Source organism: Camelus ferus, chromosome 30, assembly GCF_009834535.1.
Source record: "Camelus ferus isolate YT-003-E chromosome 30, BCGSAC_Cfer_1.0, whole genome shotgun sequence".
NCBI lineage: Eukaryota > Metazoa > Chordata > Mammalia > Artiodactyla > Camelidae > Camelus > Camelus ferus.
In genome coordinates, this window is record NC_045725.1 from 16,218,186 (window position 1) to 16,245,429 (window position 27,244).

At 43.4% G+C, this 27,244-nt stretch overlaps 1 protein-coding gene across 2 annotated transcripts in view; it reads right to left on the bottom strand.

Annotated features, from left to right (window-relative positions):
- Nucleotides 1-394: 394 nt before the first annotated feature.
- CFAP53 (cilia and flagella associated protein 53) overlaps nt 395-27,244 on the bottom strand; it is a 46,718-nt gene continuing 19,868 nt past the window's right edge. Inside the window, exons 8-9 of one of the 2 annotated variants that reach the window (XM_032470417.1) lie at nt 24,404-24,572; nt 395-478 (exon numbers count right to left, since the gene is read on the bottom strand). In XM_032470417.1, coding sequence (XP_032326308.1) covers nt 410-478; nt 24,404-24,572 — 238 coding nt within the window. In that variant the 3' untranslated portion in view covers nt 395-409. Of the gene's footprint in view, nt 479-21,239; nt 24,573-27,244 lie in introns of those variants that run through there. The other variant, XM_006177899.2, reaches the window with a different exon arrangement.

Consider the following 27,244-nt stretch of genomic DNA (forward strand, 5'->3'; position numbering starts at 1 on the left):
ACAGCTTCTCTTTCTCTTCCTGCTTCTGGAATAAAACTGTGGCCCATTTCCCAGCTCTCCCCTTTCTTCTCAGCCACACCCCCTATTTCGCCTCCTGCTGCAGTGTTAACTCTCCAATCCAGTTCTAACCTTTAGACCCACTTTTCCACCTGCCAGTTAAGCAACGCTAGCAATACCCCTAGGCCCTCGAACCAAGCTGAGACTCATGTTTCCGTCCTTTTTCCCAACCCCAACACAGTTCCAGCTTTCTGGCTTCCATCATACCTGGCACAAATTAAAAGTGGAATTCACACTGACTCAACTGAATCACATCCCTGAGGAGAATACTACTCCTGGCCAGAGCTTTGTGGATTTCTAATCCCACAATTAGATATGGGCTTTCCCTCCTTTGAATAATAATAAAGACATTTTAAAACTTACTTTGTGCCAGGAAACTTGCCAAGTGCTTCTGTGATCTTGTCTGAGCCTCAGAGCAACCCTATAAAGGAGTTTCGGATGTTAATTGTATTTCACAGATGAGCAAAGTGAGGCTGAGGGGTATGGGGGAGACATTCTAGGTCAGAGAGCTGGTACTCAACCGAACTCTACCTCACTCTGGAGTCTAAGCACTTGCCAGTCGTTCTTGAATGTTAGTGGGTATCAGGATGAAGGTGATACTAGAGGATGCTAATTTGTTGGTCCACATGTGGTCCCTAAGTCTGCATGATTAAGAAGTGCCCCAGGTGTTGTAGGGCTATACTTAAGAAACACTGCTCTGTGCTGCGTAGCTTCTCAAAGTAAAGAGAAGACATCCACTGGGAGTATCTTGGCCTCCCTACTGACTTGGGGCTTTCCATCACATACAAATGAGGAAGAATGTCGAAATTCCAAAGCATTTATTTGCACCTCTCTTAAGAAACTCCCCTTACCACATCCTATATTATGTGTGTGCAAATATCCCTGGCTCCTCCTCGCCGCTAGGCTCTAAGGCCTTGAAGGCAGGGACCCCATCCGACCCACATTTGAACCCACTGCACCTCCTAACACAACGCCTTGCAGAAAATAGAACTCAAGAAATAGTAGGTGAACTGTGTTGGGGCTGGTCCTGGTGATTTGCTTCTAACAAATAAAATATAGCAAAGGCGATGGGATGTCCCTTTAATGATTAGGTGATGAGACTGTGACTTATCTTGCTGGACCTCTCTCTGGCGCTTCTCTGAAGCAAGCTGACATATTGTGACCCACCCTATGGAGAGACCCACATGGCAAGAAACTATGGGTGGCCTCAGACCAACAACCTTGAGCAACTGAATTCTCCCAGGAGCTAAATGGGTGAGATTGGAAGCAGATTCCTCACTAATCAAACCTTCAGACTCAACTTGAGGACCACAGCCCCAGCTGACACTTTGCAGCCGAAGTGATACAACCTGAAGCAGAGGATCCAGCAAAGCTGTGTCTAAATTAAACTGTGAAACAAGTTGCTACTGTACAGCACAGGGAATTGTATTCAATATCTTGTAATAATCTATAATGAAAAAGAATAAGAAAAGGAATATATGTATGTATATGTATGACTGAAACACTATGCTGGACACCAGAAATTGACACAACATTGTAAACTGACTCTACTTCAGTAAATCTAATTAATTAATTAGTGAATTAATTAATTAAACTGTGAGATAATAAAGTCTCTGATGCATTGAAACTGTGAAAAATAACTGTGTGCTCTTTGAAACCACTAAGGCTTGGGGTAATTTGTTATGCAGCAATAGATGACTAATAAAATTGCATACAAAAAGTGTCTCACTGGTAAGAACTTCATCCTAGCAATTTCTCTTCTCCTCTCATGGTAGGTTGGTTTCCCAAATACTCCCACCTGCTAAGGCGGCATCTTCAAACTGGGGTTTGTGGTCCCCTGGTATATGCCAAGACTTTTCAGGGAGTTGTTCATTCATAGTTTAAGAAAATCAATTTCCAGATCTTGAATCTACTGGCAAATCTAAACACTACTTTATCCAAAAAAACGTCTGCAGTTGGGGGGGGGGTCTCATTCTCAGATCACCCTTCTCACTTCTCACGCTGTAGAAGAAAGGTACGTTTCTCAGTCCTCCCGAGTAGTAGGGCAGTGCTTCCCTTGGGAAGCAGAAGCCTCCAGGACACCAAAAGAAAGGACAGTTGGAAACTTTGGTCTTGAGAGAGTGAGTGGCTCTAATGAAGGGCCCACATTCTGTGCAGGTCAGGTAGGTTCCCAACTCTGTTATCAACAAAATTAAAGGAGGACCTAAGCCAGTTGTCAGCTGATAGATTTTTTAAAAATAATCTCTTGATGGATCACCATGTGATTTTTGACAACTCAGAAGGAATTCAAAAAATTGAGGGACACTGTTCTAACAAAATTTTCTTTCCTATCTATGTATTTATGTAAGCAAATACATAGCACGTATGTCTGCGATAAAAGTAGGAAGAGATTTTTGAAGTTGAGTAATAATACCATTTGTGATCATTCATTTCAAGATAACTTTAATACTTGACTACTTGAAAAATGTTAACTATATTAATTTAGATACATATTTTTATTATAGTTAAGTATTATACGATGATTATTAAAAATTTCTAGCATAAAAAATGTAGGATAAAATTCTATGGGGAAATGGAATGGAATTTTAGGCTCAAGGGAAAAAATGAATGATTCAAAGAACTTTTTTGCGTGGTTTTTAAATGGACAATGGAGGGTATCAAATTGCTATGGCGATTAGAGTCCACTGGGTTTATTTAAAAGTGATATGACAGTTTTCTTTTAAGCTGAAAATATCTACAATATGCCAGAAATTACATCTTTTCCAACTATTAAACTTATTAAAAATATTAGTCTTTAACCTAAAAATGTGTGAAGACATACATGGTTTTCAAAATTCCTTGAGAGAGTTTGAGAACGAGAAAGTCCGAAGCCCATGGAGTGAAGGGCGGCTGCTTCCACACACAACCTCCCAAATTAGTTAGGTCTTTATTAGGATTTCAAGGTTTAAAGTGATGTTAAGAGCCCGACAGGGGGAACCCTTTCACTTTATTCAGTGGTCACCTCCGAGTCTCTCTTGGGGCAAAGCAGACTTACTGTTCACCTGCTCTGAGTTAGCACTCAGCCTGTACGGGCTTAAGCCTTGATTTCTGTCAGTCTGTTGGGGAGAGACCGTGACAAGGACTCCAGCCTCGTTTCCCACTGGCCACTCCTCCGCGGGTGAAGGTGGGTGATGAGTGCAGAAGCCCTGATACATGAGACTTGTTGAAGATCACGGGGGTGGTTTGGTTTGGGTGAGAAAAGACTCTGGGCACTAAGGACCAATGAGAGCTGGGGGCTCCAAAAAGGGAGATGCAGACATCATAACTATTTTCAAATACTTAAAAATCTGTCATGTGAAAGAGGGATTAGACTGGTTTTACTTAATGGAGGCCAGCCCCAGACCACAGGGAGGAAATTTCAGGGTGATAGATATTGCACAACCACAAAGTGCAACTCCTAATAGAAACTGTTTAAGAGATGCCACTCATGGAAAAGTGAGCTTGCTGTCCCTGGACAAGTTCAAGCAGAGGCTGAATTATCACTGTCGAGGATTCTGTAGATTCTGCCGCTGGATGGGCTGCACATCCACTGGGAGTCAGGGGTTGTGCTATGGTGGCTGCCCTCCATACACCTGGTTCATGACACCAAAGAAAGTTTAGAGCTGTTGTCACAATGCTGTATTGATAACCTCAAATTAAAAAAAAAAAAAGTCAAATCTTGCTCCCTTGGATGATTTGATATCAGTGCTTTACAACTCGGTAAGCCCGTAAGTGCTGTGTTCCCATGAGGGGAGTTTCATTTAAAGCTTGACTTTAATCCTAAATGGAATGAAAGGCTTTGCTTCCTGCTAGGCATCCTGACTCTGCTGCAAAAGGGCTGGATTCCTTTCTTGGGGGAAGAGGGAGAAAAAAGAGTGGGGTTTACACTTTCCCAAAACCTCCAAAAACTCTGGTTATAGAAGCTGTTCCAAGACCCAAGGGCTATTGAGTAAATAACTGTAATGACACCCCTCCCCTTCACCCAAGGATGGAGTGACCTTGGGGGCTTGGATGGAGAGAAGAGAGGAGAAAAATGAGGTGGCGTGGATCTGAGTAAACGTGATGCAGCCGCCCAAGCACCCACAGTCCATAAATCCCCCTAAAGTAACCCAGAGCCCCCAGCCCTCCAATCCATGCCCGTCTCACCTTCACCTGCTTTCAGGCAAGCGGCTGCAGGTGCCCTTTTGGGAGAATTCCTGGGGACACAGTAGTCAATTCACTGGCATCTTGTGCCCTCTTCTGGACACTTTTCCCAACAGCTAGTTTTAGTTTTGCTTTCTCTCTCATTTTCAATATTCCATCATTTTCTGATCTTCCAAAGTCATAACTGGAAGGGCCTTAAAGAGATCAATGTCCAGCTTTCTCACTTTACAAAGGAAAAAACCGAGACTCCAAGAGGAGGCGGACCCGCCCAAAGCCAGGCTGTGGCTTGCCAGCTGAGCTGCTCGCGGCCCAGATATTTCTGGGAAGAACTAGGAGGTGGATCGGGGTTCACAAACCTTGCCTGAGTACCCGAGAATTTCACTCACAATCTCTACCCACCCACCTTGCTCAGAAAGCATACTCATCACCCTATATCACTCAATAAATCAAAAGTGAACCATTAAACGGAGGTCTTGCTGTGGGTTCAAGCGTTTGCCTGATTCCAGGTAAGATTTTCTCATGTTCTGAGATAGAGAGGGAACCAAAGCCAGAGGTTGGGCTGAGGATGGATCTCAGGGATTGTATTAATTACACAACCCTGTAAATTAATAAAAGCTGCCTAGAATATGTTGTTTCCAAATCCTACCCATTCTTTAAGGCTATGATTCTTGGGCTTGGCTACATATTGAAATCACCTGGGAATCACTTCAAAAGGCCTGATCCCTGTATGTCATCCCAGAATCTCCAGTTGAATTGTTCTGGAGTGTGGTCTTTAAAAACTCCCAGGTAATTCTAAAGCAGAACACAGTCGAGAACCTCTGCTTTGAGGGCCTGCCCCATGTCCCACCTTCTCCACGAAGCCTTCCCATATTACATGGATATGTTTCTAGTCTATTTGGTACCTGGGATTGACAGTATCTTTAATAAACTTTGAAATACTTCTGTATATGCACTTATTTTGAATTTTAATTCTAGGGGTAGCCAGGTAATATGCTATGATGAATTTATATTCCAGGATGGGCAGCTGGCAGATCAGAAAAGGCCACACCATATACATAGCCTACAAGTCCTTCTGCTACTCATATCTCAATCAATACCCAAGTTTTCAGCACAGGGAAATATATACAAGATCTTGTAGCTCACAGCAAAAAAAAAAATGTGACAATGAATATATGCATGTTCATGTATAACTGAAAAATTGTGCTCTACACTGGAATTTGACACAGCATTGTAAAATGACTATAACTCAATAAAAAATTTTTTTTTAAATACTCAAGTTTTGGCTAATTACCATACCAATGTCCAAATGAGCTGTTATTGGTGAAACTGGTTACTTCTTTTTTTGTTTGTTTAGTTCTTAAATAGCAGGATGGATGTTCAAAGTCGGCTCTCTTTGGCGAAATTAAAGATACTCAAGCTTTTTGGATTGGCTGGAGACATTCCTCACCCTTGCTGAACCAGACAGAATAAGCATCCTGAATGCCTTGTAACCTGCATCCAGTGCTGGATCCCAGTTTGGTCCCGTGTCCAGCCGATGGTTTAGGAGAATTTCTGATTGTTTAATGCTGACTAGAAGGCATGAAATCCTGCCTCTGAAATGTTGCAGTAAATGAACCTTTCATACAGGTCAACCACAAGTGACCTTGCTTTATTGGTCAGAGCCACTAAAAGGTCAGAACTCTGGGACTTCATCACGCTTACAAAACCAGCTGTACGATCATTCTCTACCTCCTTGCCCATGAAGGCTTGTTTAATGAGTGTGTGTGTATGAGGCAAAATTTGGACCTGAATTGCTTTATTACTTATAGCTACCACATCAAGCTTCTTGGTCAGCAATAATTATCTACGAAAAACAAACAAACAAACAAACAAAACCCCTAAGTGTATGATATGACCAAATAAACCTAGTTCATTTTCCAACTCTGAGTCTTGTAGATTCTTGATCCTTTTTTAAAAAAAATATAAATCTAACCATTATTTACTAAATGCCCACCATGTTTCAAAAAACTGACAAGGTACTAGATAGTTAGAAATAAATAAAATGTGTCTGGCAGCCCAGTCTCAAACATCCAGCTGTCTACTTGACTTTCCCACATGCATGTCTCAAGCAAAAGTCTTGATTTTCACTCCCATACCTGTTCTTCCCCACATCTTCCCCACATTGACATAGGGCTTCACCACCTACCATCAAGCCAAAAACCTGTAAGTCATCCTTGATTCCTCCTTTTCCTTCAGTTCTCAGTTCTAATCCATCAGCAAGGCCTAAGAGCCCAATCTCCAAAGTACACCCCAACCTGCCACCTCTCTCCCTTGAGACTGCCACCACGCTCCACCGAGCCCCAGCCACTTCCTGCTGGACACTGCAGGGAGCCGCCCAGTTGGTCTCTTCACTTCCCTCTGTGCTTTTGACCTCATTTCTTCTGTCTGTCTCCTTCCTTACTGTTCTCTTACAGCCACAAACCCTTTTCCTGCTCTCCAAACACAGTGAGCTCATTCTCAAGAAACTTGAACTTGCTGGCAAGTGTGGCATTCACCTCAGGCCCAAAATTTAAGGGGGCACCAAAATCTCAATAATCAAGACAATATTTTAATGCAGTAGTTAAAAAAAAGAAAGAAAGAAAAGAAAGTGAATACACAGATGAGGTTCCCCCTACTGTAACTGCCAAGCTGCCCTCTGTGGCTAGGGGTGCATGGGGATGTCCAGTGGCTGAAAGGATGCCCAGAGACCAATCCAGATGGAACACTAGCCTTGATGGAAAAGTCTAGCTTTTTCCAATGTTACCGGTTTAACAAGAGCTATTTAGAGCACAGACAAGTAACCATCATTCAGAGCGCAGAAAACACCTTGCATATTCAAACTCCACGTCATTCAAATTAGCTACATGTAAACTCTCCAGCCTTGCAGGAAATACCCCTTTCCCACCGCTTCTGAGCTAATTAAGAGATACTGTGGCGTGTGGCTCTGGTCTGTCCTGGGAAAATGGTTCATTCTTTTCCAGTGGTGCTTTGTACTTCTAGGCACCTACTATCAAAATACGAACACCTCTAAAGGGAAGATGCATGAACAAGTCATCAGACATGAATGTTTGCATTTTAATGCCTTTGGTTCTGAGTCTAGTGTTGCCTCCTGGCTCTTGCCTGGTCACTGTTCATTCTCTCAGCGCCCTGAGTCCTCACTGGGGGGAACCCCATCCTTCTCTTTCTGGCCTCCTGCCCGCCTCTGCATGCTTCCTGACGCCAAAATTTCTCCTTCTGTCCCCCAGATCTGCCCATGCACAAACCTTCTGAGGACGCCACATCTCACTTCGGGTACCAGCCAGGGTCCTTGCGACTCCTGGGCTCTGCTCCCACCCCTTCCGCTCCAGTGCCAGCCCTGTGTTTCCTGCATATCTCACAGCTGGTCCCTCTTGGGTGCCTTTTCCCTGCCCAGGGTTTTCAGCCCTCACCTCCTCAGAGCTTTTCCCATGAGGTCCTCCCTGTCTGCTTCATTTAAAATTGAATGTCTCCTTGTCCTTCCATATCCTCATCCCCCTTTATTTTCCCCTGTGCCGTTATCACCATCTAGCATATTATATTTTCTCCTTACTCGTTTGTTTATTGTTTCCTTCCCCCTGTGAGGATGTTTTACGCTCTTCTTAGGGACGGCCTCATGTAAGCCTGGTCCTTTCCAGCATGAAGTGGTAGTGTGAGTGATATACTGAGTTCCCTAAGCTGCCATGACAAAGAAGCACAAACTGGGTGGCTTACAACCATAGAGATGAGTTACCTCATGGTTCTGGAGACTAGAAGCCTCCATCAAGGTGTCGGCGGGCCACGCCGCCTCTGAGGCCTGGAGGGGAGACCCCTTCCTCACCTTTTCCGGCTGCTGGTGGTTGGTTTGCTAGTAACGTTCTGGGCTTGCAGCTGCATCCCTCCCATCTCTGCCTTCGTCATCACCTAGCTTCTTCCCAAGAGTGTCTGTCTCTTTGTGTCTTCTACTCTTCCTACAAGGCCACCAGGCATATTGATTTAGGGCCCACTACTCCGGTGTGACCCATCTTATCTAATTACACTCGCAATGAGACTATTTCCAAATACAGTCACATTTGGAGATACTGGGGGAGGCGGAGTTAGGATTTCAGCATATCCTTTTTTGAGAGGAACACAGTTCAACCCCTAAGAGGTGACCTTTCAGGATGTCCTTGTCCAGGGGTTGATATGTCCCATCAAGACAGACACGGGGCCGGAGGCAAAGTCTTCTTTCCTTTCTTCACCATTTATTCAACAAGCATCCATAAAGCCAGCCCGGAGCTGAGACAAAAAAGTTCCAGCAAGCCCCTCCCTCAAGGAGCGCCCGCTTGGCGATAGCGCGGTGGCACCCACCCAGCAAGGAAAACCCTGCTGGCGTCTCCTCCTGTGCAAGCACATGCGTGGGACGGGGCTCCTCCCCTCCAGGGCTATGTGTCTGCAGCCTCCTGCTGACGCCTCCCGTAATATTTGCATCCCCAGCCTCGACAGCTTTGGAGTGTGAGGAGGCATTTCATTTACGATTTCATTTTTATTTCTCCTTCAACATGTGTTACTCCATAAATTAAGCTGTAAAATTCGTACATACAAAACTACCCCCCCTTTTTTGAAAAGAATCTTCTTTTTTGTTGTTTTGGGGTTTTTTTGTTATTGCTGTTTTGCTTTGTTCTTTGGTTTGGGTTTTGTTTTTTTGTTTTTTGTTTTGTTTTGTTTTGTTTTGTTTTTTTTGGTGATTTAGGTTTATTTATTTATTTATTTAAATGGTGGTACTGGGGATTGAACCCAGGACCTCGTGCATACTAAGCACGCGCTTTGCCCCTGAGCTTACCCTCCCCCGCAGAAGGTATCTTTTGACTCAAGTATTTTGCTTTTCCTGCTCAAGCTGGTCTAATGCTTATTCCATAAGTGGCTGGAGAAATAACTGTCCAGCTCTTGGCTCTCCACCCTTCACGCCTCCAGTACCACCCACAGGCACGCTCAGCCCTGCAGCTGCCACCCATTTTAAGCCCAAAGTCAGTAAATTGTCCAACTCAGTCTTGACACTCATCTTGCCTTAAACCACACCCCATGTCCAGCCGTTGGGATCCTTCCTTACAACCAAGCCTTGTCACAGTCTGGTGGTAGGAACCAAATCCTTGTCTTGTCCTAATGCCCTCATCTTTACCTGGTTCCCTATGTTATATCCTGATTTTCCTGGGACAAGGCTTGACCTCATCCACCACAGGTCCTCCCTCCATCTCTGACTCCATCCTTAAGGATTTGATTTGCAGTATGTTCAAAGCAATGATTTGTTGTTTTGTGTAATTGCTCCAAGTCCTTTTCTGGCTCTATTTTCCCATCCTAGTTTGCCATAAGTCACTCTGAGCTGCATTCCACTTCTCTCCCCGAGTCAGTGCCAGACCCTGGCTGCTTCCCTGGGCTGGAGCAAGACCCAGCAGTTAGTCCTTTGAGAAAAGCTAGAGGGGCCCCGGCTGGTTCCTGGGAGAGAGGTCCTGGGAGCTCAGACCTGCAGGGCAGAGCAACGTGCCTGGGTTTGTGACACAGGAAGAGGGGTGTGCCCACATGCACAGCAGGGTTTTGGAAGTTCACCATGATTAGTAGCATGCCAAGTTCACACATGCACACACAACGGGCCAGCTAACCACCGAGGAGCACCCTGTAGGGAAACAGAGGTACTTCTCCACCCCGACCCTGTCTCACTCAGACTGTAGCTATAAACACAGAGTTGAAGGACTGAATCCATCACTCCAGGACTTCTTCCATGTGAGGTGGGACTATCAAGCATTTATTCAGAGCTTACCCTGGGCACGGTGTTTATTCTAAGTACCTACCTACATTTTCACATGAGGATATCCAGCAGACAAAATGAGTTTTTTTTATTGTTTGCTTTGACTTTTTGATTGAACTCCTTAGTCCAGTGGATTTGAACTAAGTCAAGCAGTTCAAAATTCTGCCACCTACAAAAAAAAAAAAAAAAGAAATCCAGAAAGCACTGCTCTAAAGTGGTACGTGAGAAAGAGCCCTGGATTTGGAGCAAGGCCACTCCAGTTCACGTCCTGAACTTCCCGGCGGCCTTACCTGAGGGGCCAAGGGACCAAGTCACTCTGGCCCTGAAAATCTCATTTGTAAACTTTGTCTAATAACCCCTGCCCACAGGAGAAGGGACAAGTGCACTGGGGTGTCTCCAAACCATGAAACTCTGCCCAGCAAGAACAAAGACTGACCCACGGGTAAATGTGCAGGACACGGAGAAATCACACATATGTTATGCTGAGCAAAAGAGAGCAGACACAGGAGACTATGTTCTGTATGATTCCACGTATATGAATTTCAGGAGCAGGCAAAACCAACGGATGCCAGCAGAAGTTGGCATAGTGGTTATTTCCGAGGGGCCATTGCCCGGAAGGGGTATGAGAACCTCTAGGATTCTGGAAACGTCCCATGTCTTGATCGGGTGGGGAGCCCATGTGTGAACATCCCCCACGCTGTGCACGTCACACATTTAACTGTATGACTGTTAGGCCTCCATCACAAAAAGAAAAAGCAATCCCTGTCTTGTGCTTGTGGCTACGGTGAGGACAGGTAAAGGTGGACTTGCTTATAGAACAGCAAACACATATGAATGCTTACTGTTAAGCATTTCTAAGCATTAGAAAGATGTTAGATTTTTGAGAAAGTCAAACTGTTCTTCCAGACCAGAACCACCTCAACTAGGAGCAGAAATGGAGCACTTCCAGGGAGCTAAGTCATTTTGCTGCAAGGATAGGAACCAATGGCTCTGTAATATTTATGATGTTGCACTACAGCATTTGCCATTTGTCGGGCACTAACCCTGCTCCTGTATCATCTCATTTAATCCTCTAACAGTCAAGGTTGTTGCCCTCAGCAACCATCCCTGCTGCCCTCAGCTCTGACCTCTCAACTGGCCTCAGAAGTCAGCCGAGCACTCAGGCCCCAACTCTCAAAGCTGCGAAAACCTGTGGGCTCCCATTGCCTGTCGCCTAATGATACATCTTCTCCTTCCCAGGGTCAACAGTCCAATGATCCTGTCCAGCCATGGTAACCGTGCCATCAAGACTGTGCGCCTAAACCTCTAAACCAAAACCAAAAACTCTGAGGAAGCTACAGCTCAGTGGTAGAGTGCGTGCTTAGCATGCACAAGGTACTGGGTTCAATTCCCAGAACCTCCATTAAAATAAATAAGTAAGTAAATAAACCTAATTGCTTCCCCCAAACAAAAACAAAAAACAAAAAAGACTGTGCTCCTAGTGGGAAAGGAGGTGAGGGGCCCGCTCTGAGGCATGCCTGAGATGGCTGTCCAGTTACTGAACTTCTAAGGCAATTAATTTCCATTGAAATCTGGTGGAGTTTGGCTGATTTTCCTTTTACTCATTTGGAAAATGGGACTTTCTAGTCTGCCTCAGAATGCTCTGACCTCCTGCCCCCAGGATAGATTCTCTGAGTTAAATCTACTTCTCACTATGACTTGCCTGCAACAGACTCCCCTCCAAAGATCCTCTGCCTTCTCGAGGCCACCTATACCCCACATGACCCAAGTTCCAGCTCAAGTGCCACATTTCCCTGGAAGCCTTCTCCTTTCCTTCATTCCTTTTTTTTTTTTAATTGAAGTATAGTCAGTTTACAATATTGTTAGTTTCTGGTGTACAGCATAGTGGTTCAATTATACATATATATACATATTCTTTTTCATTATGGACTATTACAAAGTATTGAATATAGTTCCCTGTACTAAACAGTAAGACCTTGTTGTTTATCTATTTTATATATAGTAGTATCTACAAATCCCACACTCCCAATTTATCCCTCCACCTCCTCTTCCCCTGCCAGATAACCATGTTTGTTTTCTATGTCTATGAGTTTCTGTTTTGTAAATAAGTTCATTTGTGTCATTTTTTTAGATTCCACATATAAGTGTTATCACATCGTATTTTTCTTTCTCTTTCTGGCTTACCTCACTTAGCAGGACAATCTCCAGGTCCATCCATGGTGCTGCAAATGGCATTATTTCATTCTTTTTTATGGCTGAGCAGTTTTGCATTGTGTAAATATATCACAGCTTCTTTATCCAGTCATCTGTCAATGGACATTCCATTTGCTCTGGAAGCCTTCTTGATGCTCCAGCCATAGTACACCTTTCCCTTTTCCAAAAACCCAGAGCAGCAGGGTTGTGGATCTAAAGCATGACTTGGTTAGTACTATCCTTCTTCAACTCACAAGAAGCTCCTCCTTCAATTAAGCATAAAATCTAAGCAAAGGCAGAGTCCTGCTATTCCAATGCAGCTTCAAGACATGCTCTCCAAGCCTGTCTTCCAACCAGGTGCCTCTCTCCAGCCCAAGCTACATAGGAACTCTGGAGCATTTGAGAAGACTCCACAGTAAATCTATTCCACATACTTGATTATATTTAACACAGCACTGCGTTGTATGTTGCCTTGTATTGTTCACAATTATTTCTTGTCTCTAGCCCTTGATCTTCAACAAGACAGTAAATTCCTCAAGGGAAGAAACTGTGTCAGTCTTATTTTGGAGGCTCTGTGGGGTCTAGTTCCTAAAGACTTTGAGCTGCTTCGCTAAAAACATGCTCTACTTTGTAAATTCAGCAAATTAATTTTATTCATATTATTTGTCACAGTAATGCTGATAGTCATGATGAATAATTGCGAGTGTTCTTATAATTGAATTTTTATTGATTTCTCCCATTGTTAAACACAGTTTATAAAAAGACAATTGGAATTTAAACTGCTACTTTCCGAGGTAATATTGTGCTTTTTCATTACGTCTTTAAAAACTGTACTCAGCACATTTTGTAGGCTGATTAAACAAACTGCTCAAAGACAGCACTAACATCTGTAGTGTGTGCATCAACCAACGTTTTAATTCCAATGACGCATCTCCCCAGTTTAGGTTTAAGTTATTTCTCATTCTGTTCAAATAGCCACTGCAGTTTACTGACACAGCAGGTAAGTGGTTCCCTTGGTCTTCCTCAAGTTAACAGCTGTCGGGTTGGTATTAACCCCCCTTACATAGTACAGGTCCACAATCCTTTATTCTAAACCCTTGGGGCCAGATACGTTTTGGAATTCTAAAGGTTTTGGATTTCAGAAGGGTAGCAGATGCTCAAAGCCCGAGCTTTAATAATACATTTCGCCAGAGCTGGGGCAGTGCTCAGTAGTCAAGATCATTCGTGGTTCTGTAGTAAAGCCTAGTGAGAGAATCTGAAGTCATTTCACACTTGTTCGGGTCAGGTTCTGCTACCTAATGAGGCTTAGCATCAGACTTTCTGGTGTCAGAGCTTTTTGGATTTTCCGTTGTAGCTGAGAGCTGGCGGGCTGGTCTGTCTCCCACGGTGAGCAGCAGCAGGGCTGGCCGCTGGATTCAGAGACTCCAGACCCAGGCAGCGCTGGGCATGTCTCACTGATTTGGGGATTAAACTTCAATTCAGCAAACATTCACTAAGGGGTTGCTCCGTGCCGGGCACTGTTCTAGGTGCTGTGGGACTTTCCGGGGAATAAGATAGGGCTCTGAGTTAGTTCACACTGGCTGCCATAACAAAATACCGGGGGCTGGGGGCTTAAGCAACAGACATTTATTTCCCCACAGTCCTGGAAGCTGGAAGTCTTAAGATCAAGCTAATGACCTGTTGGTTTCTGGTGAGGACTCCCTTTACGGCTGGAAGATGCTCACCTACTCACTGCGTCCTCACATGGTTTCTTCTTTGTGCACATGGAGAGCAGGCAGTCCTGTGTCTCTTCCTCTTCTTCTAAGGGCACCAGCCCTGTCTGATTAGGGCCCCACCCTTATGACCTCATTATCCTTAACTACCTCCCTAAAGGCTCTAGCTCCAAATATCGTCACATTGGGGGTTAAGGCTTCAACATGTGAATTTCATGGAGACACAACTCAGTTCATGGCAGGCTGTTTCCCTAAAATAGCTCATAGTCTAGTAGTGGAGCTAAACTGCACTCAGTGACATAAAAGAGAAACAGAGCTGGGAGTGAGCAGGGGGGCAGGGCGCCACTGGGGAGTTGGGGCAGGGATGGGGGGACTATATGGAACAGATGGCATCTGAGTTGAGCTCGTGGTGAAGGAGAGGCTGGAATTCCACAGGGCATGTGGAAGGGAGGGCATGACATCCTGAGGACTCTCTGAGTCCAGGCACAGCAGCAGGGAAATGTGCGTGCACGTGTGTGTCGGGTGGGGAGTGGGGCATCTAAAACCTCATTGTACTCTCAACAATTCATAAGCGTTCTGACCCTATTTTACGTGGGAGAAAATTGAGGCTCAGAGAAGCTAAGATATTTACACAAATTCACAGAGTTAGCACATGCTAGAACGGGATTAACATCCTCTGTTTGCACTGAAAAGCCCACGACCACCAGTTCTGCATAGCTGGATTCTTGGTGCTCAGAGAGTGTTATATAAAAGAGCCAACTGTGGCCTCTGTGTATTGGCCCATGGGTTATTTATTCACTGCAGACCAAAACCTGTTGGTTCAAAAGCCTGCCAGTGCCAAACTCAAATTTTTAAACATCCAATTATTTTTAAAAAAAACAGCCCAGACACACAAATGTTTAGCCATTTAAAGACGACCTGCTTTGTGTACTCCATGAAACTTCACCCAACAGCTGTTACTTATGGGTAAGACAGGGCCTTGCGGAGATAAGGCCCCAGGTTGCTAGGACCCAGGCTCCCCACCGTGCAGCTGAGCAGCACCTCCTAGACATGTAAGCCCCCTCCCCGATCCGGATCCTCCTCTCCCTGGGAGTTCCCTGTCCTCCTTCCTTCCGGACGGTGCCCCTTCATCTCTGCCAGCCTCTGGATGGTCTCAGGCTGCGAGGAAGTAACCTCTCCAGCAACCCTGTCCTGCATCACCCAGCTGAAGCTGCACATGCTACCGCTACCTCGTGGTCCTTGATCAGCCCCAAACCCACTGAATCCCTGCAGAGAGGCAGAGGGAAACCTGCCACCAAAGGCGGGAGCTTTACGCAGGGTCCAGAAGACACGAAGGAACAAAGTGCCTTTCCCTCAACCCCACACTCCCCTCATCACCCTGGCTAACCTGCTTCAGGCATGGCCAAGGCACACAGGAGCCCTGTGTGGTCTCCAGCCTTGGGCATATACTCAAGATGCGAGTCTGTGAATTCGAGCTCCCCAATGGGGAGAGAGAGTGCAAACATGTCACATGCCTTCACCTGCTCCATACCTCTGTCTGTGCCTCTGGAAGCTAAAGACATTACCTGTCCGGAGCTGGGAGCCGTAGAAATGTCTGAGTCTTGCTACTCTCGATGGTTCATCTCTGGGCACAGCGATGCACGTACCAGGTCTAGCCTCTTCACGGCCCGGTTCTCTGTCTCCTGTCTGTCAGCTCCACCAGCCACTGGCCATTTCGGGTGTTCCCAGTGGCCTGTCCCTCTGGCCTTAGCCCGTTTTAGCTTTGCTTGGCCCTCTTAGGTCTGGGTGTTAAAGAATCAGGAAGGTCTATGGTCACCTTTCACTCTGGCCATTTAGCCTTCCTTTTTCTCCCAAGAACAAACGAGGAAATCTTTTCTGAGGACTTGCTCTAGGCAAAGCTTCATGCTGACAGCTTGGGATCATCAGTTGTCTAAAACTCAGTACCTGCTTTTAGTACCTCAGTGTCTAATTTGCGGAGAACACACACACACACACACACACACACACACTCCTGGAAAATATGCAAAAAGGAAAAAAAAAGCACACTTGTAGCTGTGCGCTGCAGGTGGAATCATGAGTCCTCACAACTTCTCTGGCCTTGCTTCCCTCTGACCCCCAGACTCCAACAAGGGTTCTGTCGACAGGAAAAAATGCACAATCTAAAAGCTGAGAACTATGTTTTATTCAGTGGACAAAACTGAGGACTTAAGCCTGGAAGACAACCTCTCAGATCTCTCTGAGGAACTGCTCCTCCGAAGAGGTAAGGGAGGAGCCAGGATATATACGAGCTTTTGCAACAAAAACCAGGTAGTCTGAACATCAAAGGATTACAGTGAATTAAAGAAAAACAGACATCTCACGTTAAGCAATATAGCACTTTTCTACGTGTGGGAAGATGCAACAGTCTGGGCTCACTGAAATAATTTCTTTGACATGCACCTTAGCTATCTAGGGCCAGTATCCTGTCCTTTCCCATCTGGAGTCCCCTCAGGGGGCACAGTTGGGGGTGGCAGCAGTGCCTGATGGCCACAACATCTGTTTACCTGGCCCATAGCTCTATCCAGGGCACCAGGTCCACCTCAGGCGCAGGCCCCAGGACTTTCTCATAGTCTCCTTAGCCTCCCATCTACGGTGGGGGAGTCAATGCCCCCAGGGGCACCCCTCAACCAAGGCAGGCGGGAGTGACAAATGCCCCAGCCCCCACTTCGCACAGCACACACCTGTGAGGCCAACCCGCTTCCTCAGAAGGCCCCCGAGTGGAAGGCGACCCAGTTGCCCGCAGCGGTGACCACCCTATAACACACACATTTTTACTGGCTCCTCCCCAGCTACCCCGCCTGCTGGCCCTTCTGCCTCCTGGGTCACTCACCAGAGAACCTAACTGCAGCCAAGTCGTCCTAACAGGCTCTGCTTGTAGGGTCACCAAACCCCTGACACTTTCTCATCCATAAAGTGAAGGATTTGGACAAGACACCCTCTGAGGTTCGTTCCGGCTCTGGAAGCACCTCAGTTTGTAGAGGAGAAAAGTGTATCCCGGAAAGCCCTGACAAGGTCACACAGCTGATTAACGGCACATGGGGCAAAGACCTAGCATGAAACTGTCATGATATGCCAGTTTTCCCAGAACCGTACCTACAAAGTCATTTCAAATAAAAGTCCCACATCACAATGTTTGGAAGTGAGGCAGGAAGGAAGGGGGCAGGGCACAGCTATTAAAGGAATGACGCAGCAGTCAGCATCAAGATGGTGGAAAATTCAACTCCCGATAGACCTTGAGGCCCAAGATGGCAGAAGATTTGACTTCTAGTAGACCTTAAGCCTCATTATACGCTCATTGTAATAATAACAAGGTAAATGACATGCCTACAGGCGCCATGACAGTTCTGAGGCTGACCATAAAAGGTCAAAAAGTGGGTGATGGCCCAATTCCTGGGAATCCCAGCCCCTTCCCCAAAGTAGTTGGAACAGTCCTCCCACTTGTTAGCATATGAAGCTACCGAGCCCATAAAAACTAACAATACCTCGCCTCTCAGCCCCTCAGTCTCTCGCCTTCCAGATGGCCCGCTCTGTCTATGGAGTGAGTATCTACTTTTACTTTAAGCCCCAAACCCATACCTCATGGCCTATCTCTTGCCTTCTGAGATGGCCTGCACTCTGACTATGGAATAAATCTCTCTGAATAAATCTACTTCTACTAAACTATGGCTTGCTCTTGAATTCTTTCCTGAGTGAAGCCAAGGACCCTCACTTGGTGGGCGTGTCCCAGGGACTCAACTGAGACCTGAGACACGGTCATCCTCTTACCCACCATTTTTTCCTGTATCAGAAGCACTAAGCTAATAACCCTCAGCCTCTATCCAAAACACCCATCTTAGAACTTTATAGAAAGGAATTGACATCCGGAGGGCAGTTTTGGCCATCAGAGTCCTCATCTAGCCAACAGCTTCACAGGCGACATAAACAGAATGGCATACATTTACTGTGACCTGCACTAGGTGTGATAAAAGACCCTTTCCAGCTACCCTGGGGCCTTATCTACACAGGAAACTCTTTTTATTAGATGCAACTCTATATTCCGGGAAGCTGTTCATCCAGTTTATGTAAGATAATCAAAATATCAGAAGGATGGCTTATAGAAGGAAAAATATCCATGCCCTTGCATAATTTATGGAATGTGTATGCATAAGTGTGCTGGATGGATTTGCACCAAAATGCTATGTTAGCAAACAGAAAGGTTTGCATAGTGACCACAAAGTGATAGAAATGGAGTAAAAACAGCCTCATGCTGTATTGCCTGAACAGCAAGCCTTAAAGGGCACATTGGTGATTAAGAGTGCTTTGATAACAAACTGGATTTGGTAAGAAATCATGATATTATAGGATGGTAAGAGTGCTGAACGAAGAGATAGGAGTTTCTGTTTCCTCATTTGCAAAATAAAGAAAACTAAATATTTGTGGTGGGTTTTTAAGCTCCAACAGTCTATAATTCAGTGATCTTAGCCTGTGCTGTCTTGTGGGGAGGCAGTGAAGCAGAAAGCCTAAAAGCATGGGCTCTAATCAGACTGGGTTCAAATGCCAGCACCACCACTGCCTACCTGGGATGCTCTACAATACCAACACCAAGTTCTGTGATTCTCAGACACTCAGGTTCAACCATTCAATTCAGTTCTGATCCTAACTGCCCAGAGTTAGCACAGACCCCACACGTTAAAGGTTGTCTCACAGGACTGCCCCCCCACTTCAGAAGCAGTTAGGGCCTGTCAAGGACAAGACCATCATGCCACATTTTTTCAATTGTGACTAGAGGGTGGGCATTAAACTGTGGGTTGTATTAAATGAAATAAAATTCATAGATTACAGAAGGTGATGGTCCCACTGTATTCTGCTGTGCAGACCTCTTCTAGATTGCTTTTATCTAATTCTGAGCATCATATTTCAATACAAACTTAGAAAAATGAGATGTGGCCACTAGTGGGAAAGGATCTGGAATGGACAGACAAGTTAGTGGTGCTAACCTGGAGAATAAATGGCAAGATGCATGATAGTAGCCTCCAAATATTACATTTAGTCTGTAAAACTACAGAAACCAGCACAGTGACCAAGGGTAGCTATTTTGTGAAGGTTTTTTTTTTTTAAACTCATAAAGGAAAGTACAACATACATACAGAAAAGTGCATAAATCTTAAATGTATAGCTTGAAGAATTTTCTCAAAATGAACACACTGAATAATCACCACCCAAATCAAGAAACAGAACATTAATACCAAGGAATGCCTTTTCCAGCCATTCTCCCTGAAATAGTAATTACCTAATTTCTAACACCAAAAATTAGTTTTGCCTGCTTTCGAGCTTTTCATAAGTGGAACCATATATCATGTGCCCTTCCATGTCTGACTTGCTTTGTTCATTATTATGTCTGTGAGGCCCATCCATGCTATTGCAAAGTCCGTTCAAACTCACTGTATAGTATTTTCCATTCTACTCTGGATGGGCATTTGAACTATTTCTAATTCAGGGCTCTGATGAATAGTGCTGCTATGAACAATCTTATACTGCATATATGTATGCATTTCTGGATCACAGAGTAATTTCTGGATCACACATTTTCAGCTGTAGCATCCCAAGGTGACTGTTTAAATTTACATTCTTACCATCAGAGTATGAGAGTTCTAGTTGCTGCATATTCTCACCAATGGTTTTTACTTTGTTAGATGAAGGCCTCACGTTTGGCCAAGGACTCGCAGACTGCTAGAGCCTGCTAGGTCTCTCAGGAGCATGCGTGTAGTTTTATGTCCATGCAGGTTCCATGTCACCAGGAACATGTGGGAGCTTATCAAAGCCCATAATGGCTGTCATGCTCCCCAAATCTTCCTGTGAGATTTCTGGCTGGCCTGTTCATTGCTGGCCCCAACCAGTAACACAACCTCAGGCTAACCATGATGTTGGCCTTCCCTGATTATAGTCACCAAGATCACTATTCTTTACACAAAATCCCAAGCTTGGATTTTTCTAAACTTTGCTTCCAATCAAGTCAGCCCCCTCTGGCAGAGAGGCTGCAGGTCCTCTCAGCCGCGCTGCCCTGAGAGAACTACTGCTCCATGCAGCTGAGGGGGATCTGGGAGCAGCTCCAGTCCAGGTGCCATGGACTCCCACCATTCTTACCAAGGTTTAGTAGATTTTCTTGAATAAATGCTTCTCAATCTTTTACATGACTTTGGTCAACTTCTGGTTTCCTGAAATTGCAGTTTTTCACAACAATTCCCACTTTACCATTGCCTTTTGGGGAGAGAACTTGTAGAGCTCTTTTCTCAGCCATTCCAAAAGTTCCCTCCCATCTCTTCCTCCTGGAAGACCCATATAACACTTTTACTTACGTCTCTTTGGCCAGAATCTAGGCACCTGGACAAACACTGTCTGCAAGGGAGTGTAAGATATGTAGTCTTTATTTGCACAGCAGCATGCCCAGCCAAACTCACACACATTCACAAAAACTGAGGTTCTCTTAACTTGAGAGAGAAGAGGAAATGGAGAATTTGTGGGCACTGGATAGTCTGAATAGTGCCACACTGTGATTTATGGGCAGCAAAAATAAATATGATTAAAGTGACAGCATCCCTGAGCTAATCTATAAACCCAATGTCATCTGAATAAAAATATTACTGGGATAATCAAATGATACTATTATTTATCTGGGAAAAAATATGATAGCTCTGAAAAAAACGTTTAAAAGGAGACCAAAGAGGTGAAATCAGTCCTACAGATAATAAAATGCCATAAATTCCGCTCTGCCATCAATAAGGCAGAAAAACTAGACAAAATGTTTGCATCCGTATGATGAAAGGTTAGTTTCTTTTATATAAAATAAGAAAAAGAACAGCGTAATTTAACAATAAAATGATTTTTTGTTTTTAAAAATTGCTTTCATCATGCTCTTTGGTAGAGAATTATTCTGGACTAGGGGCAGGAGAGGACACTGGATAGAGAGGCCATACTTTCCAGTTATTTTCTGGTCACAAAGTACCAAAATAACCACAAATTCCAAAAAGAATGAAAGGAGGTACATTACTAGAGACCCCTTTAGAAGTTAAAATAATTATAAGGAAATTTTATCAACTACTTTATGTATTTAAGCTAGACAACTTAGATGAAGTGGACAAATTCTTAGAAAAACACTAATTACCAAAACAGACTCAAGAAGACACAGAACATCTGACTAGACCTAGGTCAGTAAAAATACTAAACTAGCAATAAGAATTAATCTTTCCACAAAAAAAGCCCAGGCGGCCTCTCCGGTGAGTTCTGTCAAACATTTGAGGAAAAAATAATAGCAATTCTTCACAAATTCTTTCAGAAAATAAAGGAAGAGGGAATACCCTCCAATTTATTTCATACAGCCCATAATATCCTTATATCAGACCCAGGTAAGACATCACAATAGACCTAGATCTAAGACATACAACAGACCAAGATCAATAAAGTGACCTATCTAGCTATCTATTTATACACACACACACACACACACACATAAGCAAATAAAAGGCAGCAACATAGAAATACTATAAACCATGACCAAGTGGCATTTATCCCAGATATGCAAGGTTAGCTTAGTATCCCAAAATAAATTAATATAATACACCAGATTAATAAAACAAACAACAAAAAATCACATGTTCAACTTAACAGGCACAGAAAAAGCATTTGATAAAATCCAACACTCTGTATACACAAACTCTCAATAAACTACGAAGAGAAGGGTCCATCCTTACCCTGCTAAAGGGCATCTGTGAAAAACCTACAGACAACAAACATCATTGTTAATGGTCGAAGGATGAATGTTTTCCATTAAAACTGGGAACAAGTCAAGAATGTCTACTCTTTCCATTTCTATTCAAGATCATACTTGAGTTTGCACTAACCAGTGCAGTAAGGCAAGAAAAAGAAACAACAGGCATGCAGACGGGAGAGAAACAAACTGAACTATCTTTATTAGCAAGTGATATGATGCTAAATGTAGGAAATCCTACAGAATCTCAAAAAAAAAAAATCCTACTAGAACTAATAAGTGAGTTTAGCAAGGTCACAGAATACAAGCTCAATAGGCAAAAATCAATTATATTGTTACACATTAACAATGAATAATCCAGAAGTGAAATTAAGAAAACAATTCCATTCACAATAGCATCAGAATGAAATACTTAGGAAAAAGTTTAACAAAAGATGCAAAAGTCCTGCACACAAAATGTTGCTTTAAAAAATTAAAGATGACCTACGTGAATGGGGCAATAGGACTTCTTCAGGTTGGAAAGCTCATTATTAAGATGGCAGTTCTCCCCAAATTGATCTATAGGTTCAATGTAATCTCTATCAAAATCTCAGTAGGCATCTTTGTAGATATTGACAAGATGTTCCTAACAATTATATGGAAATTTAAAGGACCTAGAATAGACAAAACAATTTTAGAGGGACAAAAAAGAGAACAATATTGGATAACTTACACTACCAATTCATGACTTACTAAAAGGCTACGGTAATCATTATAGTGTTGTGTTGGTATAAAGATAGATAAATTAATAGAACAGAGAAGCATGTCTGAAAATAAACTCTTACATTAATGGTCAGCTGATTTTCAACAAAACTTAAAGGATAGTCTTTTTTTTTTTTTGGCCATGACTCCCACTTCTGGATTAAAGATTAACTTCGGCCACAAGGAGGTTTGAAAGGATCCAGAGGAGCAGTTAAGATTCCCAGAGCTGAGGTGAGAGTGGATAAATGGGTAGGAAGGTTAAAGAAAAAAACCTCTTGGGGATTCTAGCAGACAATTTGCCTAAAGACACTTTAAATCTTCCAGGAGAATACCAATTGGCCCTGAAAACATTTCTTTAAAAAGCCTACAACTCTAAAAACTGCTTCTGCAAATGTGATGCTTGAAAGCAAAAGTATATATAAAAGGGAAAAGTATATTTCCCTTTGACCCAGAACAGAAATCCCACTCTAGGGAACTGGTTGATTCTAAGGAAATAACTCAAATGAATGTTGTTGTTAAAGTATAGTTTGTAATGGTGACAAATTTGAAACAAAGTCCAATATTTAACACTTATAGTACAACAACTCAGTAGACTACTATGTGGCCATTTGTAAATAAGACAGATGAAGCAACAAGGCAGTGTGTTTACAATGTAAAAATGAGCATCCACATAAATAAAGCTGGTGGGAGGTGGGGGGACTCAAAGAAGTGAAAATAATTATAATGCTGAATGTTAGAAATAGGAGCATGCTGATTTTTTCTACTTAAAAAAAAAACCAGTAAATGCACATATTTTACAGACTGCCTGAGATTCAGGGTGGAAGGGGCTACACAAGGGCATAAATACAGAAGAGACTCATCAGGGGTCATCTTGGAGGCTGGCTACCACCATCACCTCTCACCTGGCTTACCGTGATAGCTCCTCAACTGAATCCCTGTTTCTGTCTCCCTGGAGTCTATTCTCAACATGGCAGTCAGCAACCCTTTTATATCGTATTGCATTGCTCCTCTGCTCAAAACCTTATAACAGCTTCCTAAAGCCAAGTAAAAGCCAGTCTTTACTATGGTTCCAAGGCCTACATCATCTGGCCCTCACTACCTTTCTGATTCAACATCTAAAACTCTCTCCTCACTCACTCTACTCCAGCACAAATGCTATACTTCATATACACTAAGCAGACTTCTGCCCCAGGGCCCTTGCACTGGCTCTTTCCTCTGTCTGGGATGTTCCCCCCACCCCAGATAACCACATGACCAGTTCATTCAAATATCAGCTGCTCAAAGAGATCTTTTCTGGCAATTACATATAAAATAAAATAGCACCCCTGTCATCTCCTGCCTATAGCACTTAACATTTATGGCCTGGTTTCCTCCACTGGGCTGTAATCTCCATGAGAGCAAGAGGTTTGCTTTATTCTTGCTGAAGTCTAAGGATCCAGAGAAGTGCCAGGATCCAGGGCACATAAGAGGCACTCAGTAAATATTTAATGACTGAATAAGTGGGTTAATGAAAGTGGCTGATAGTCCCGGCTCTGCCTGCAAAAATGCCCTGCTAATATTGTGAATTATGTATATGAGACAGAAGATAAAGGAGGCAAGAGGAAATGGTCATATGGGCAGATGGATGGGAAAAAGTGAAGTTATTAATAAATGAACAAGAAAGGGAGGCATGGAGGTAAGTCAGGAAAATAACTGTGTGATATGAAATAGATCATTCAGATTTGTCAGTCTATGAAATTTTAAAAAGGAACGAAGTTTAATTTGAAAGAAGAAAATTTCGTGGCATAAAATTATAAAAACTCAGAGAATAAACGAACAGTTTATCCATGAGTTAAAGGAACACACAAGCATACTGTAGTTCAAAATAATAAAAGACTGAGAAAAAATATGTTGTTTATGAAACTATGGCGGAAGCTTACTAGGACATGCCCTCCGCATGGGATGAATGTTCCGGGGCAGCACCTGTTGAGTGGACAGGATCTTCTCCATCTTGTCCTGGAAATCCTTGTCTGCTGCTATCCCTGCTTCAAACTCTCGGCGTTCCTCCTCCTTCTCTGCTTCCCGGGTCTGCTGCTGGTAGCACATTTGCATCTGAAGTTGCTTCCTGTATTCCTGGGCTAAACTGCAGCGTCTGAAGTATTAGACATGTCAAAGTATAAAATTATGAAAGCAAGCATTTGGATTTATGTAGGACATTACGATTAAAATGTAATTTGAGAAGTCAAATTAAAATCTCCATTAAAATCAGGGTGACTGGGAAAGAAAAAGATGAAAAACTCAAAGTGTTTATTACACAATAATAATTAAGACAATCTTCCAACAAATGTTGATTTTAGGTAGGAATTGTTTCTTTCACATTCAAATATTCACTGCCATGTGGAGAGAGTCCTTGGTCTCTCTCCATCCTCTCTCACTCCCTCCAAGGAAGAAGGGATGTATCTTTTGGTAAAACTGGAAACAGGCTGATCTGCCTACTTCCTCTCTGCCCTCTATCAAAGGGGCATGTCCCTGCAGGGGAGGCCTGCCTCATTCTGTTCAGTATTAACTAGACTATTTCCTCCATATATGAGCCACATTTAAAATATGTAAGCCACATTAAAAAATTTATAGTGATTTTTTTCATTGTGATAAAAACCACATAATGTAAAATTTACCATCTTAACTGTTTTTAAGTGTACAGTTCAGTAGTGCTACATATGTTCACACTGTTGTGAAACAGATCTCCAGGACTTTTTAACCTGACAAATCTGAAACTCTATACCCATTACACAACTCCTCTTTGTCCCCTCCCTTCAGCCCTTGGTAAGCACCATTCTACTTGCTGTCTTTATGAATCTGACTACTCTAGGTACCTCAAGTAAGTGAAATCACATGCATTTGTTTGTCAGTGATTGGCTTATTTCACTTAGCATGTTCAAGGTTCATCCATGCTGTAGCATCAGGATCTCCTTCCTTTTTAAGGCTGGATAATATTCCACTGTATGTACATACCACACTTTGTTTATCCCTTCATCTGTTAATGGATAGTTGGGTTATTTCTACCTCTTGGCTATTGTGAATATGAGTATACAAATATCTTTGAGGTCCTGCTTTCAATTATTTTAGATATATACCCAGAAGTGGAATTACTGGATCATATGGTAGTTCTATTTAATTTTTTGAGGAAACTTCTTACTGTTTTCCATAGCAGTTTTACCATTTTCCAATCTATAAGCCATAGTATTAACATCAGATTTTATCAGAATTAAAGATTACACAGGGAAATATATACAAGATCTTATGGTAGCTCACAGGGAAAAAAAATGTGACAATAAATATATATATGTTCATGTATAACTGAAAAATTGTGCTCTACACTGGAATTTGACAAAACATTGTAACATGACTATAACTCAATAAAAAAATGTTAAAAAAAAAAAAAAAAGATTACAGCATGCATATGCCTCTGTGGCAGATTCTGTTTTCCAAAGATGGCCACAGTGACATCCCCCCTCCCCCATGCTCTTCCGCAATGTGAACCTCTACTCCCCTACCAAGAGGTTGTGCTTATCTCTCCATCCATTGAATCTAGCTGTGCCCCCTGGCTCCTTTTATGACCAACAGAATGTGACAGAAGTAAGGCTATGTCAAACCTAGGTATAGTCCTCAACGGCCTGGCAGCTTCCTCTTGTCTCTTGGAAAACTTGCTGTTGGAACGGTTCTTCTCAGAACCAGCCACCACATTGTGGGAAGCCCAGGCCACATGGAGAGGCCATGTGTTCCAGATGAGATCCCCCATCACAGTCTCAGCATACACTCAGCTACATGAGTAGGCATCTTAGGTGCCCATTCCAGTTGAGCCTTCAGAAGATGTAGCCCCAGCCAGCAGCATCTGACCTGAACCACACGGGAACCTCAAGCAAGAACCACCCAGCACAGCCTTGTCAACCACAGAATCATGAGAAATAATCATAACTCACTTCAAATCACAAATTTGGGGGTGTTTTGTTATACACCAATAGGTAACTATAATACCTTCCGGTCCCACTTTTTTTTTTTCTTATTTCTTAGTTGATTCAGAAGTTGGGCAAGGAAGAGAGTTGCTATTCATTAAGCTCCCCTCACATCTCCAACAACAGACTTTTCAAAAAGGAGAAGGAATGACTTCCAGGGCAGAAGCAGTAGCAGGAAGTCAGCAGGGTAGGCCAGAAATTGTTGTTAGTGCTCCCAAACTGGCAATAGATTCAGATACATAAACCACACTTTTCCTACAAAGACAAGAACTTATTTCTATGTACCAAATGTGGGTGAGTCAGGGAACAGGCCTCAGGGGCAGGGAAGGTGGCTTTCAACTAGAGGAGACAGTTTCTCTTTCTTCACTACACTGGTCACCTGAGTTGGGTGTATCGGCCATTGGTAGGAAGGAACTGCTGTGACCTGAAAAAGGTCGCCAAGAAGGTAGCTGCCTGTTTCCTCCACCTGAGCCTGATCGTGGCGATCAGAGGGACACTTGTTAGAGGAGGGAAGTGGTATATCTCAAAGCACCTAGAGCATTTCAGTTTTCTAGCCCTGTGAGGCTACAAAAATCTTGCTGGGGACATTTGCATGGAATCACATCCCCATAAGCCATTTCTGCTAATCTAACTAATTAGGTCACATTGTATTTCAGGGTTTGTTTCATGCAAGGAAAAATCTTATTTCGTTACAATTTATGGAGGGGAGGGTATAACTCAGTGGTAGAGTGCACGCCTAGCATGCACGAGGTCCTAGGTTCAAGTCTTAGTACCTCTATATAAATCTAACTACCTAACCCCCATAAAATTT